The 13,024-nt window shown below is 43.6% G+C and overlaps 1 protein-coding gene across 1 annotated transcript in view; it reads right to left on the reverse strand.

The window, feature by feature from the left end:
• The window catches only part of LOC142384204 (A disintegrin and metalloproteinase with thrombospondin motifs 20), a 78,927-nt gene that overhangs the window by 61,845 nt on the left and 4,058 nt on the right, over positions 1–13,024 (reverse strand). The window contains exons 3-4 of the mRNA XM_075470262.1: positions 12,148–12,307; positions 2,335–2,591 (exon numbers count right to left, since the gene is read on the reverse strand). Coding sequence (XP_075326377.1) covers positions 2,335–2,591; positions 12,148–12,307 — 417 coding nt within the window. The remainder of the gene's footprint in view (positions 1–2,334; positions 2,592–12,147; positions 12,308–13,024) is intronic.

Raw genomic sequence — 13,024 nt, forward strand, 5'->3', positions numbered from 1 at the left:
AATGCCAACCTTTGCGCAGAAAAGAACGTACACACGACCTACGCACGTTTTTCGTCTTACGCAAGTTTGATAAATGAGGGCCATTGTGTATTAGACTTCTCTTAGATAGTTTGTGGTTTTGAAACTATTAAACTGACAGGCTTTAATGTTGAAAAAACTGATTGTTTTGGCGGGAGGTATCGTGGTCATCCTTACGTGAAAAGGTTGTTGGTTTAACATCCAGCGTTAATAACCTCCTCTACATGTCATCGTGTTCGCAGTGTCTCACAGAATTAAATCATTTGTAAATCTCATAAACAAATACCTTATTCACAATAGAACTTAGAAATCTTAGGGGTGTTTTTCGTTATGTCTTGAAAAATGTTGGCTCATCTTGAATTTGATGGCGGCAACACGTCTCAAAAAATTGAGATGGGGGCAACAAAAGGCTGGAAGAGTAAGTGATTCTGAAAGAGAAACCGGTGGAGAAACCTGTTGCCGCTAATTACATTAGATGGCAACAGGTCAGCAGCGCGGTTGAGTTTACAAAGAGCACCTTAGAGAAATAGAGTCTCTTAGAAGTAAAGGCAGGCAGAGGCAAAAAAGACAACAAAAAATACAGTGTTGACAAATTGTGGAGGAATTTCAGAACAAAGTACCTCAATGTGAAGTTGTTCAAACTTTGAGTATTTCATCGTGTACAGTACATATATCATAAAAAGAATCTGGAGACATTTCTGTGTGTAAGGAGCATGGCCGAAAATCAATATTGACCTGGCTTTGTAGTAGAAGAATTCAGGTGCTGGACTTCTCTCCCTGCAGACCAGAAAACATTTGTTTTCCGATGGTGAACCAACTAGGAACTATTGTCTGAAGTTTCCAGATGTTTGAAAGCTTTCCTTAAAAGAAAAGATGGAGCTACTACGCAGTGGCAAACAGGGCCTGTCCCAACTTTTTCGAGACTTGTTGCTGCTGTGAAATTCAATTTAAATAGAAGCTAATATTTTTCATGAAATCGTGAAATGGCTCACTATTAATGTTTGATATGTTTTCTATGCTCTATTGTGAATAGAATATTGGTTTGGGAAATAGGTGAGGAATCTAAATACTTCAGCTACCGATGGACACATGCATGGCAGGACTTGTGCTTTGACCTCAAACCTAAAAATTACAAACTGGCACATTTAAAACATTGACTGCAATCTTTTTCAAGGATAACACTCTATTGGCAATCATATCTTCCATCCGTCATAGGTTAATACTGTCATACTGGTGAGAGATAGCAGATGAAAAACACTGTTCAGTTCAAGTGATAATCCTATCCTGCCTTGACGCACTTATGCTAAACAGTCAATCACACTGTCAGTGAACTGATTAGCAGCCTGCTCTCCCTGTCTGATTTAGGAGTCGTAAAGGGGGTCAAGACACTAAGTCAGAAAGGAACCAATTAACAAGGTTGACTGTGGCTGATGCAGCAGCATGCTGAGGTCACACCGGGGTTTACAACCAAAATGTCAAACAGTAAAATCTGAGGCAGGAAGCACTTAAACACCAGGCGAAAATGTATATATTTACACTTTTGCCTCCCTTTAATAGTGTCTCGCTATGGAGAGATCTTTGTTCTATTCACAGCAGGATGTGGTGTTCAGTCCCATGTCACATAGAGAACTGATGTGAATTAAATTTTGTTTAAGGCGGTAAACATTTAACAGCATTTGGATAAGAAAGGTGTTACTCTGCAAATCCTTTTCTCACCAAGTTTCAATTTTATCAGGCTCCTGACTCTGACAGTGCTGCCGGAGAACCGGGCCACAGGAGGCTTTTCAGCAGAGGTTCATTGAATTCATCCGTGAAAAAGAAGACGAGCAGCCACTCCCTACTCCGAGTGAATGACATGGGGGATGAATACTGTTACTCGGTCAAAACAAGCGCTGCCTTCAGATGAAGCTTGTGGGCAACTAATGACATTGTGAAAACTACACAAAAAAAAAAAAGGCACGCTCATGAACTTGACAAACATAACCACTTTCGTAGGAGATGTGGTCTTCACCATTTGCTGAGAAAGCTCTGACTGTACACTTTATTCACCCTCCACAAAGCAACGCCATAAATATGCTGCACATACCTGTTCAAAACACTGACAAAACAACACACAAATCTGCAAATTGTAAAGGTGACTGCGGATCTGTGCCACCGAGCCTCAACGCTGACGGCTATCTCAAAATTATCATTGGGAAAAACTTGATTTGTAACAATATGAAATAGTAGGCAACGAGAAATCAGAGAAACTACAAAAAATAAACTTTAGCAGTAAAAAAAAAGAAGAGAATTTTTAAGAAACATTATTTTACTTACTACTGACATGATTGTTAGGATGTAGTGCTCCAGGTTGCCCCCATGGTGACGCACCATTTTGGCGTCCGCCGTCACCATTAGCTCAACGTAGCGAGGATAGGAGAGGAAGCGCTTGCGCCTGCGTGCAGATCTGGCATGCATGCTGGTTGAGTTGTTTTCTGAGTAAGGTGGCTGGTCTACTGTCGCTCGAAGAGAGTCCAGTTCCTCTCCCATATCGCCTCTGCTCTCAAAGACAGAGACGGGCCTCTCGGAGTTCCCTGTTTTAAAAGAAAGGAGTCATTAAAATACTTTTGACTTAAAGTGCGCAGGTAGGAATCAACCAAGAACTCACTGACAGCTTTATGCTACAAAGGCATCTACTGAGAGAGCATTATAGTTAACGGAAGCAGAGTGAACTGCTATGTCAGGATTCAGCCGTAAATTATTGTGTCATTAGGGTGCTTAGAAAAACGGTTGTACCAAGGGAGTCAAGCCACTAGAGAGCTTTAAGACTGAGACTTTTAAGGTCAGGCAATCTGCACTCCCGCTGCCTCAGTGTTCGCTGTTCAAACAGAGAAAATCCGTTGATGACAATTTACTGACTTTCAGATGGACTTCAGTAAGCGCTCCAAAGGGGGATATAAAACTTGGGCCCCATACATAGGATACGAAAATGATGGCGACAATCATGCTGAAAGCAACAAGTCGTGCATATCAAGCGCCAGACGGAAACAATTTCATTTACAGGCCGGAGATGAATGCCTTCAACAGCCAGTCTCAGAACCAGAATGACAGCCGTGTACGGTGCATATTCAGCTGGTTCAGTTCTGTCAGCTGAACTGCACGTGTGAGCTGGCTACGGGCGATAGATTCCTTCACCATGACAGAGTGAAGTTGAAAGAGGTAGACAGAGAAAGGCTATAAGTGTGAGCAGGTTTTTTTCATTGGAGCAAAGGATAAGAAAAACGCGAGATGCTTGAAGCAGATTTATCAACACAATAACACAGGAAAATAAGAGATAAGCCTTCGACGGCTCTTCAGCCCTCCACCCCAAAAAATCAGAACCTAGCAGTTTGATTTCATCTGCTATATCGAGCACAGATGCTCATCAGCGCTGGACAGCTATCCATTGCATCGTTAGGGTTATACAAGCTGATTGACTACTAAGCATATAGGCCATTGCGCCGTCCAGATTCGCTGCGAGTCTTTCCAACATGACGCTGTGCGAGAAATTGCTAACAGTAGTTTCACCGTCTCTCAGTTAGAGGAAGACTGATTTAAATATCCTCCAGACAAGAAATGCAGCCTGAGGAACTGGTAAATTATTCAAACCGACAAATGCAACGTCTATGTAGGTAAAGGGGAAATTCCTTTTTTTTTCTTTTTTTTTTGGACAACTTCCTTCTGCATTTAAGATCAAACTGCCCCGGCCTCAACCAATAAACTGACCTTAACTAAGACTGCCTATGTTTCAGAGCCAAGCATAGTTTGGAGTCCGTCTTCCTAAACAGCCTCCTCAACTCTGGACCAAATGATAATAGTGAACAGTTCCATTGTGTGCAGGAAACTCAATCTTTCCAGACGTTCACACAAAGAGAGATTGTGTGTATCTGCTTGGCCAAAAGCCAAAAGAAGAAACACGGAAAGACAACTCATTGAGTGCTCTGTGAGTGTTCAGGCGATGCCCCCAGTGGGCACGCGAGGCAGAGCGTGACTTCCTGGCGAACAGCTCTTGCCACCGTGAGGCCCAGCTCCATGCCAGCCCCAGCGTCCAAGTCCAGTCCGTGCGCACAGCAAGGCCAGCTGAGCCAGAACACAGCTTTGTATTTTCCTGGAAAAATCTCTCTGAGGCCAAACCGACGACACTAAACCCCTTAAACAGACTCATCAATGCAGACAGACTGACATCAAAGGGATTACCGAAGCACAGAGGAGTGTCCGCGTCTTCACATGTTGGTTTGAGATTCAGAGTAATAGAATGTGAGACGAGAAAAAAAAAATAAAAAAATGAAGAGGACGTGGTGAAATCACCGTACGGTCTCTCTCATAATAGCCTTTGCAACGGTGCAGATTAGCCACGCACAAACTTTCCCAAATCGTCTTAAACTGAAATCCCACTATCACAGGGTAGTGAGCTGCTACTTACACTGTAAGAGGACAGGGGTGACTGCCCCGATGTGCTGGACACAGAAAAACGATATCCCCCAGTGGGCACTGGGCACCTATGCAGTATCACATATACCTCCATGTTTATGGACTTCAGGAATTAACTGATTAAACAGGTGTGTGAGCATTTGTGAATGTAATAATTGGTTGATGTAACAATGTGCACAAACTCTCAGTAACGCACTCACTGCACCCCGTACACATCGACAGCGAACAGCTCCGCAGACATTTGTAATTTCAATTGGGTTTGAGCCGCTTACACGTGTTTACAATAAAGCATTTAATTACTTTCATTTGCAAACATTAAAGTTTGGAAGTATTTTTGCTGATGTGCATGCATGCTCTGTTTGAGCGTGTTTATGCACACCACCCTGTTCAAAGGGATTCTGAGATTACAAACTAGATCAAAGAACTACTCTTAGGCTCTCCTTCGCCTCTTTGTCATAAGTATCAATGCCAGGAGCCCAACAAAGGAGAACCCACATTTCATTGTTAAACTAATTAAGATTCTTCCACAATGGCCTGCTGTGAATTTGAGCGCCCTATTCCCCAGGTACCAATTGAATAAACGGTATACCTTACACTTAATACACAGTGCCTTGCCTCTATGTGACTCTTGTGTGCTGGAATTTAACTGACGGTACAACTAAAGAGGGGGAAAAAATGTTCAAACTCCCGCAGACAGAAGCACAATTAAGTGCAATTCTGTGGCTAGACAGCGAGCAGCAGAGGTGGCTAATTGCTGCTGCTGAAGAAGCCTATTAGAAGTGAAGCGGCGTGCCTTCTGACCCCACAGGGTGACATGGGGTTTGTGCACTTACAGTGCTCTCAGTTGTCATTTTCAGCTCAGAGACATGCCAAAAGAGAACATGGTGGTCAGCTGAAGAATGTGTTTGTAGTCACAGACTTCCTGAGAAGAAGCATAACACTGCTGATAGGCACTGAAAACTTTTTTTATAAGACATTTGGAAGAAATCCCCACCAATATTCAGTTAAATGGCAGATGGGTAATTCATCAAAGCTAAAACTAAGTGCCTCCAGCCTTCCTAAATGCCACGACTGATTAATTGTCCTCATTAGCAGATGACAGCTGAAGAATACTGACTGTCAACAGACAAACTATCTTCAATTTTGACAGGAATCTGGCTCCATCTGGAGCTTTCATCTGTGCTTCGGGGGCCGAAGAGGCAGGAGATAAGAACATATACAAATTAGATTACAATCACAGTATCAAAAAAGCAAAAGCATCATGGGCTGAAAACCAAAATGTTGTGAAGGCAATGACGGTTTATAGAGTGGTATTGAAAACATCAGCAGGAAATCTCTGGTGCCTTTAGAGCACACAAATAATTCAGTTTATTTTTTTGGTCCATGAAACCTCTTTTCATGCATTTTTGTGCCAATAATATAACCATTTTTTAAGGTGTGACAAACCTAAAAGCAGGGCCAAAAGATCCCTTCTTGATGGAGATAACAATAATAAATTGCACATACAGACTTACAAATGTCCATAAATCTTTCCTAAATTGATTGCAATAATCTGGGGACGCATTATATCATCAAGTCTCTGGATTCTATGGAATTTCAGTCTGCGACATCTCGTCTATAACTCAGTTTTGTTTCACAGCTACAAAGCCTTCTTCTGGGGGTGTGTTGCAGAACTCCCAAAGCTTAAGCAACTGAATTCCACTGCTTGTCTTTTCTCACACTGTCCTTGATAAATACCATCTAACGCTATCTATCAGCATTTCTGATACTCTTTCAGGTGTCAGAAAGGCGTCTTTATTACTGAAGACTGCCAGCGTTCTCTTTGCCGTTTCTTTGTCTAACTAAGCTTATCGACTCTCACTCGAGCAGCCAGGGAAGCAAGTTGATATAATTATTTTTTCTCCCCACTGTCAGTAAGACAACCCCTAAGCCCGCCCCCCCCCCAAAAAAAACCTACTTTAGATCCTGAGCCATCTTTTTTGGCCCTGACATTTACAAAGCAGGTCTGTGGTTTTGAGTGATGTGTCGCTTCTCAGATGATAAACGGCCAGAGCTGCAAGCAACAGCAACAAGGTTTCTCTGGCTGGCTCTTTGAGATGCCTTCCCCAAGTCCGCCTCAGTGGGAAGCTGTCGCTCACACGTCACCCAGTCTCACCTCTGACTGTCACCCATGCCGTCATGTAGTCAGTCACCATCAGACAAGTTGTTATAACCATTCCGTTCACCCAGCATTTGTGAAGAATGTCCAGACAGTAGACAGAAGCAGAGAATAGCCTCAGCTGGAATCTGTCACGGGAACTCATGAGACAACACGACACACATCGGGTTCAATCTGGCCAGTGCCTCAGGACATGCAGACACATGGCGGCTATTAAAGTTACTGACTGCATGTACTGTAGCTCTGTTGTGCCCTGTTCAGAGATGGTTTTTATCTGAACATCAGATGACAACGAGTGCAATTATTAGCAGCTTACGCTATCTGTCATGCAATGTTATGAAAGCTGAGGCAGTAATGGGACTGGGCATCACTCCTGCAAGGAAAATCTGTGCATGACTCAAAACTAACATACACGACTACTTACACTCACACACGTGCGCATGGTAAAATTTTTATTCATTTATTTTTCTGATATATTTCACAGTTGAAACTCAAATGATCATCTTGGCCATCCGAATAAATACTATTCATTTGAAAGCCAAAGAAAAATTCAGATGCTCCTACAACAACAACATAGTGGATAAAAAAATTTACCTATCAGAAGCAGGTGTATAAGAAGAAGGGGAAGTAGAAGGAGCTTAGGAGAAGGCAGGAGACATCTGAGGAGAGAAGTCTCCACTGCAATGCTCACTTAGCAAATCCCAGCACTCAGTGGGACCATTCACCCCCAAACAGCCCGAAGAGATTCACGTGCATAAGCAAACCCCATCTATGGACACACACAAATGTCCAAAAAGAACCTTTTTGCGTGGCCAACAATAGACGCAATAGGCACATGGCAAACCTAAGCCTTTTGGAGCCATGGGACATTCAGAAGCTTCACACCATCCAAAGCCAGACCCTAAAGGTGTTGTCTAAGTGATCATTGCTCACCCATCATGGCTTAATTTTCCTTATCCCAGTCAATAGTCACAGTTAACAGGAAGACTAAGACCTTAATGCGCACATAGTTGCCACTGAGACCCAGTAAACAAATATGGCAACCGTAGAAACTGTATCCCCCTGTACACAGCCTTATAGTTTAGTTGAACGAGGGAGGAATTCTGATGTTCTAGTCCTAAGCAACTTTTAGCTTAGCTCCGCTGTCAAAATTCCTCCCCGCTTCTCCAAAGTGAGGGCGGTCCGACCGCTGTAGGACGCTGACATCTCTTAACACGACCCTTTTTCAAAAGAAAATGACTCCAAACAAAGAGGGAAGTGAGGTCACAATCAACAAGTGATTCCATTCACATACATGAGAGCGCAAAGGGAGATCGGGCAGCGATTCAAGTCGGCTAGTTCAAAGCGCAGTCGGGGGAGGACATTTTTCTAAGTAAATAAACCCATTGACATAACAACCTGAAGCTAGCACTTGAACTACCATGTATACACAGTGGGCACCAGGGCCAGGGGCTCCTATATGCTGAGCTGGGGGTCAGGGGGCACCGATGCCATGTGTTCCAAGAATTGCTGCTATCAAAGCCACTCACTTCACCATCCCCACCGCCCTCAGTTGGCCGTCAAGAAATCTGGAGAAGTGTCTGAGAGCCAACACTGGAACACTAGGTGTTTGGATTTCAGTTAGCTCTCAAGCTGTCAGTATATTCAAGTGACTGTTTCTAATTCACACAAAATACGACACCCCGCGGCTTCGGACGCACAGCCAGAGACTGTGAGAAAGAGCTACTGCCCAGTTCCGCTTCCCTTCGCCTCTTGCTTGTCTTCACATGGATTTTAGCGAGCACAGAGAGGACAGCGAGAGAAGAATCTGCCCCTATCTGCAGCCGCCCTCATCTTTGTGGTTATCTCTGTGGAAAGGACGACGCAGGGATTTGCGTGCAGGCTCAGAGACAGATACGCTGCAGAATGTGTCATTAAAGGTTGAAGCTGTGTTGTGATTTGGGCCTGGTGAGCTTCTTGCCGAGATGCTTTTAAAATCCAGAACCAGGCACAACAAGGCGCTCGGTGACTTTAAAACATTAATCATCCACTCAACAGCTATCTACTTCAGAGGTATTCTAAACAGCAGGGAAGCCACCCAGGTTGGCTGCCAGAGGAAGAAAACTGATGCAACTGCTAAGTACGTCACTCAGTGAAGCCCTAGTTCGCGAGTCTGCTCGGATTTCTGATCCGCTCCCAAATGTTTTATTTGAAGTTTGAAGCCTAAAATGTGCATATATATTTTAAGTTCCCATCCGTTCAACAGCACACACAAAGAGACCGTGGTGCTTTTATCAACAGTGCATGAACACCCACAGTGGAGAAAAGCTCCTGAAGACAGGTATAAGGCCATGTCCTGGCTGCTGAAATAACAAAACAGGATTTCCCATCACTGTAACACTTTAAAAGCCCTTATCAGTCCACTTCTACCTCTGACACCTCACAGGCAGTGACGGCAAAATGCACGGCAAAGTCAAGTATTTGTGTGACAAACGCAAAGTTGAAAGCAAAACTTTGTGTTAAATTCGTCTATGTGGACGCACAGCCTTCCTTTTTTTCTTTTCAACACCTTTTGTCTCTTCTTGTGGAGACTGTACAAACACTGGAAAATCCTTCAGCTTCAACATACAGGATTCCCCGCTGTTGTTCCGGAAGAGCCTGAAGTGTTCTGAGGCACCACTCAGACATCATATCTGAAGGGAAATGTGAATCTTAGCAGATATATCTTTACAGCTGATACACCTTTTGTTTCCTGAAGTTGTGCTTGATAAATCGCAGCTCCTTTCATCTTTGACGTTTTTCAAGAGTGTTTTTCTTTCAGGGCACATGTAAAAAAAGTAAGGCTGGGCAACGATTAAAAATTTTAATCAAATTAATCACATGATTTCCCTGATTAATCACGATTAATCGCATTTGTACGTAAAATCCAAAAAAGAATTAAAAAGTAGTGTATAGCTTTTAGCATTTAGTTTTATTTTAAATGTGCTACCATATGAATGAAAGCGCCATAACATTTGTTGTGCAAACACACTTTTAACATCAGCATCTTTCTGTAGTTTTTATGTAGAAGCCTCGCTCCACTGTCTGTTTCCTTGAATGACTTGCTGCTATCAATTGTGTGTTTTGCCTTTAAGTGATATTTTAGACTGGAACTACTACAATGAGAAGACAATTCAACTTGGCCGTGTTTATAGATGACTTTGGTTCTGTCGACTTCGCCGTCTGGAAGAACTTTAAAATGAAAATAGCCGAGTAAAAGTTCCGTACCCCTCTCCATGTTTGGTGGATCCGCCGATTACTTCCTTTTCCGGTTCCGCAGCAGACAGCAACAGACTTTTTCAAAATAAAAGCCTGTGAGCAACAGACTTTTACAATAATAAAATTAATAATAAAACCTGCGTTAATGCGCGTTAAAATATTTGTCGGTGTTAAATAATTAACGCGTTAACGCGATAATAACGAGTTAACTCGCCCAGCCCTAAAAAAAAGAGAGGTATACGAAGAAAAACAAAGATCAGCTACGAGTAAAGGTGTTGTGTGAAAAAGCTGTCTTTACAGATGGGGAGAAGCTGCTTGATGGGTGGGCACACTTTGCCATTTGGCATTTAGAAGGGCTCCGAACCCTTTCGAAGTCACTTCAGTTCTGAGCTTCGGTTTAAGACGAGCGCGCTCTTCAGTGACACGTTAAGCGGAGGGAGAAGGAGAAAAAGAAGAGTCATAAGATGACTGACCCTGACAAAGAGTGCTTTTGTAGCGCTTCAAAAAGATACTAGAATCTGCCCCTAACCAACATCACGCACTGCTGGGCCATCTATGTGATGAGATAAATTATTCTTAACTTGTTATGGCTGGTTCTGGTGGGGTTTTACTAGCATGAACTGAAATGCACTCAACTCAGTGGTGATTTAGGAAGCTGTAGCCCACCGACTGTTGATATTTTCAGCAATCCAACGATAATAAAGCTCTTAAGGGCGTGACACACTGGCCAGTGGGTTAGGGTATAAATCAAAGGGGTAAAAATTGCGTGAGAAGAAAGTCTCTGGTTTGATTACCAGCAGGTAATCTACTTCTCACAAATATTCTGCATCCTGCGCATATCTTTCAGCTAACAGCTTGGCACTCCTGTTTCTTGACTCTTTCCAGTCATGTTCTTTTTTACGCGGATTTAGTTTAATAAGAACAAAAAGGAGGAGAAAGAGCCCGTAGAGACGGACAAAGGAAAAGAGAGGAGCCATGAGGGCAAGTCCAAAGCCCAGAGGAAAATGCCCCACATTCCAGGAGCAGGGGCAGCAACTACAAGTATTTAGCAAGCAGACCGGCACGTGCCAAGTCAGTGTTTATATCTAACCTGCTAGCAGCAGCGCGCACCGCTCTCCTTCCCATAAAGAGACAGGACAGGCCTGTTAGTCTTGGCTCAGTGTGGCCTTCAAAGAGCCCATTTATCGCCACATCTGGAGAGAGACCTATCTGATAAAGCTGAGGAGCCGCAGCCTGGGACACCTCGTAATCCTAACCCAGGACCGCTGGTTCTTTTAATCCTCCTGCTCGTTGTTTGCCTGTCTCCCCTTTGATGAAGCCCCACAGGTGTGTCGCACATTTTACACCACTCCCGGCCTGCTATTTCCTGCAGTATGTCGACTATAATTTCAACCCGAATTCAAACTTGTAGTCAAGGAGATTAGGATTCAGAATGTTGCGGATCTTCCTGAGACCTCTTGAGTCATTCACACAGATGTCACCCATTGGGTTCTTGAAGGAGAGTAAATTTAAACAAGTCTGAGAGGGGGGCAAGACCCTCTCTCTCTCAGTCTCCGTTTACCACACACAGACTGAAAGGATAAAAGGGCAAAGCATATTAAAGCAGCATTGGCCAGGCCCATCAGGTCAGCCCAAGTTTTTTTAAACCGCCGACACACTCAATGGCCACCATCAGACGACAATGGCTGGGTTCAGACAACAAGCAAATCAAGCAGTCGGCACATAAAAGATTTATTGCACAGCACAACAAAAGGCCGCCCTCGAAGCTGCCTCTGAGGACAACTTACGGGCCTTCCGTGGAGGTGAACTCTGCTCGGTCACTTTTTCTGGAGGGCCTCTGCGCCATCCAAAAAAGGCGTCAACCATAAAAATTCAAATAAAAACGGGGGGAACTTTCAAGCAGCCTACCAAGCGGAAAAAACTCTCCTGTTCTTTTCAGTCCAACCGCAAACTAAAAAGCAATTATTCCTATCCTTGTCTGAGCTCCTGCCACAGACCTGGGACTGAATGCTCCAGCAGAGGAGAAGTGAAAACAGCAGGCAGTGCTGGGGACATTTTTGCTCAATTAAGCTGAGGAGCAGCTTTCATTAACACCCCTTAATCAAGGTTGAACTCTTTTAGGTATCATGAAAAGCCAAGAATCGTGACTGAGTATAATTAAAAGTCTAGGGCAGTGTTTATTGCAATCAATCAGAAAGTGAATGCAGGTGATACAGAGGTACATGTTTGTGGGTTAAAGTCAGACAGACAGTGGTTACAGGTGGCGCAGTTAGGTAGTCTGTTACCTGAGGCAGCACAGGGCTCATCAGAATTCGAGATGTTCCTTTTCCTCTCATGTCGATAGACAAGATGGGGTTTGTTGTGTTCTTCGTCATATTCCTCCCCCACAGCAGTTAAAAGAGGCTCCAAGAAGTATTCACCGCGTTGTGTCGTAAAAGTTCCAATCTGGAGGAGAAACAAAAAAGGAAGGCGTCATGGATGGCTTTGGAATGAAGCGAGCGCTCGCATGTGCGCGTGCTGCGCTGTACGTGCGTCGGCTCAGTTTACAGAAATGTTTCATTCACAAAGGTTGTGGTCTCACTGCTGTTATTCTGTTCTCGCCAGGGGCACCACTTTGCACATAACTTCCACACTTTTGAGCAAGTTTTTTTTTTTTTTTTCCTTTAACAGGTACACATGGAAAGAACATGCTGATTCAGAAATGTCAGTCACTGCATAACCAAGGACAGTTGTGAAACAGTTCACGACTTTTACTTTTACAGGATCGTCAATGCATAAGCAAGTGATTGTCTTTCCGTCAACCATTGCATACATTTATACAGTGGCTTCTGAGTCCTTCCACTACTTTGAAAATCCATCTCCATTCACAACCTGACGGTGGGAGGAGTGACATCATCACACACAGACAGGGCTACTGACAGAGGAATGCTAATATTGATTTGACAGCTCAGTTGCTCACAAAGCTTCTTAGCTCACTCAGCCATGAGGCAAAGAGCTGTTTGCATGGCAATTTCATGCGCACACTTAAGCAGGATATTGGACACTGGAATGTTATCTTTAGGGCAGCATTACTCCATAACTGTCCCCACAAGTGATGGATATTTGACAATGCAAAACAGACAAATCGGATATGGAACACAAGTCCAAACTGTTTGTGTACTT

Source organism: Odontesthes bonariensis, chromosome 7 (genome assembly GCF_027942865.1).
Source record: "Odontesthes bonariensis isolate fOdoBon6 chromosome 7, fOdoBon6.hap1, whole genome shotgun sequence".
Taxonomy (NCBI): Eukaryota; Metazoa; Chordata; class Actinopteri; order Atheriniformes; family Atherinopsidae; genus Odontesthes; species Odontesthes bonariensis.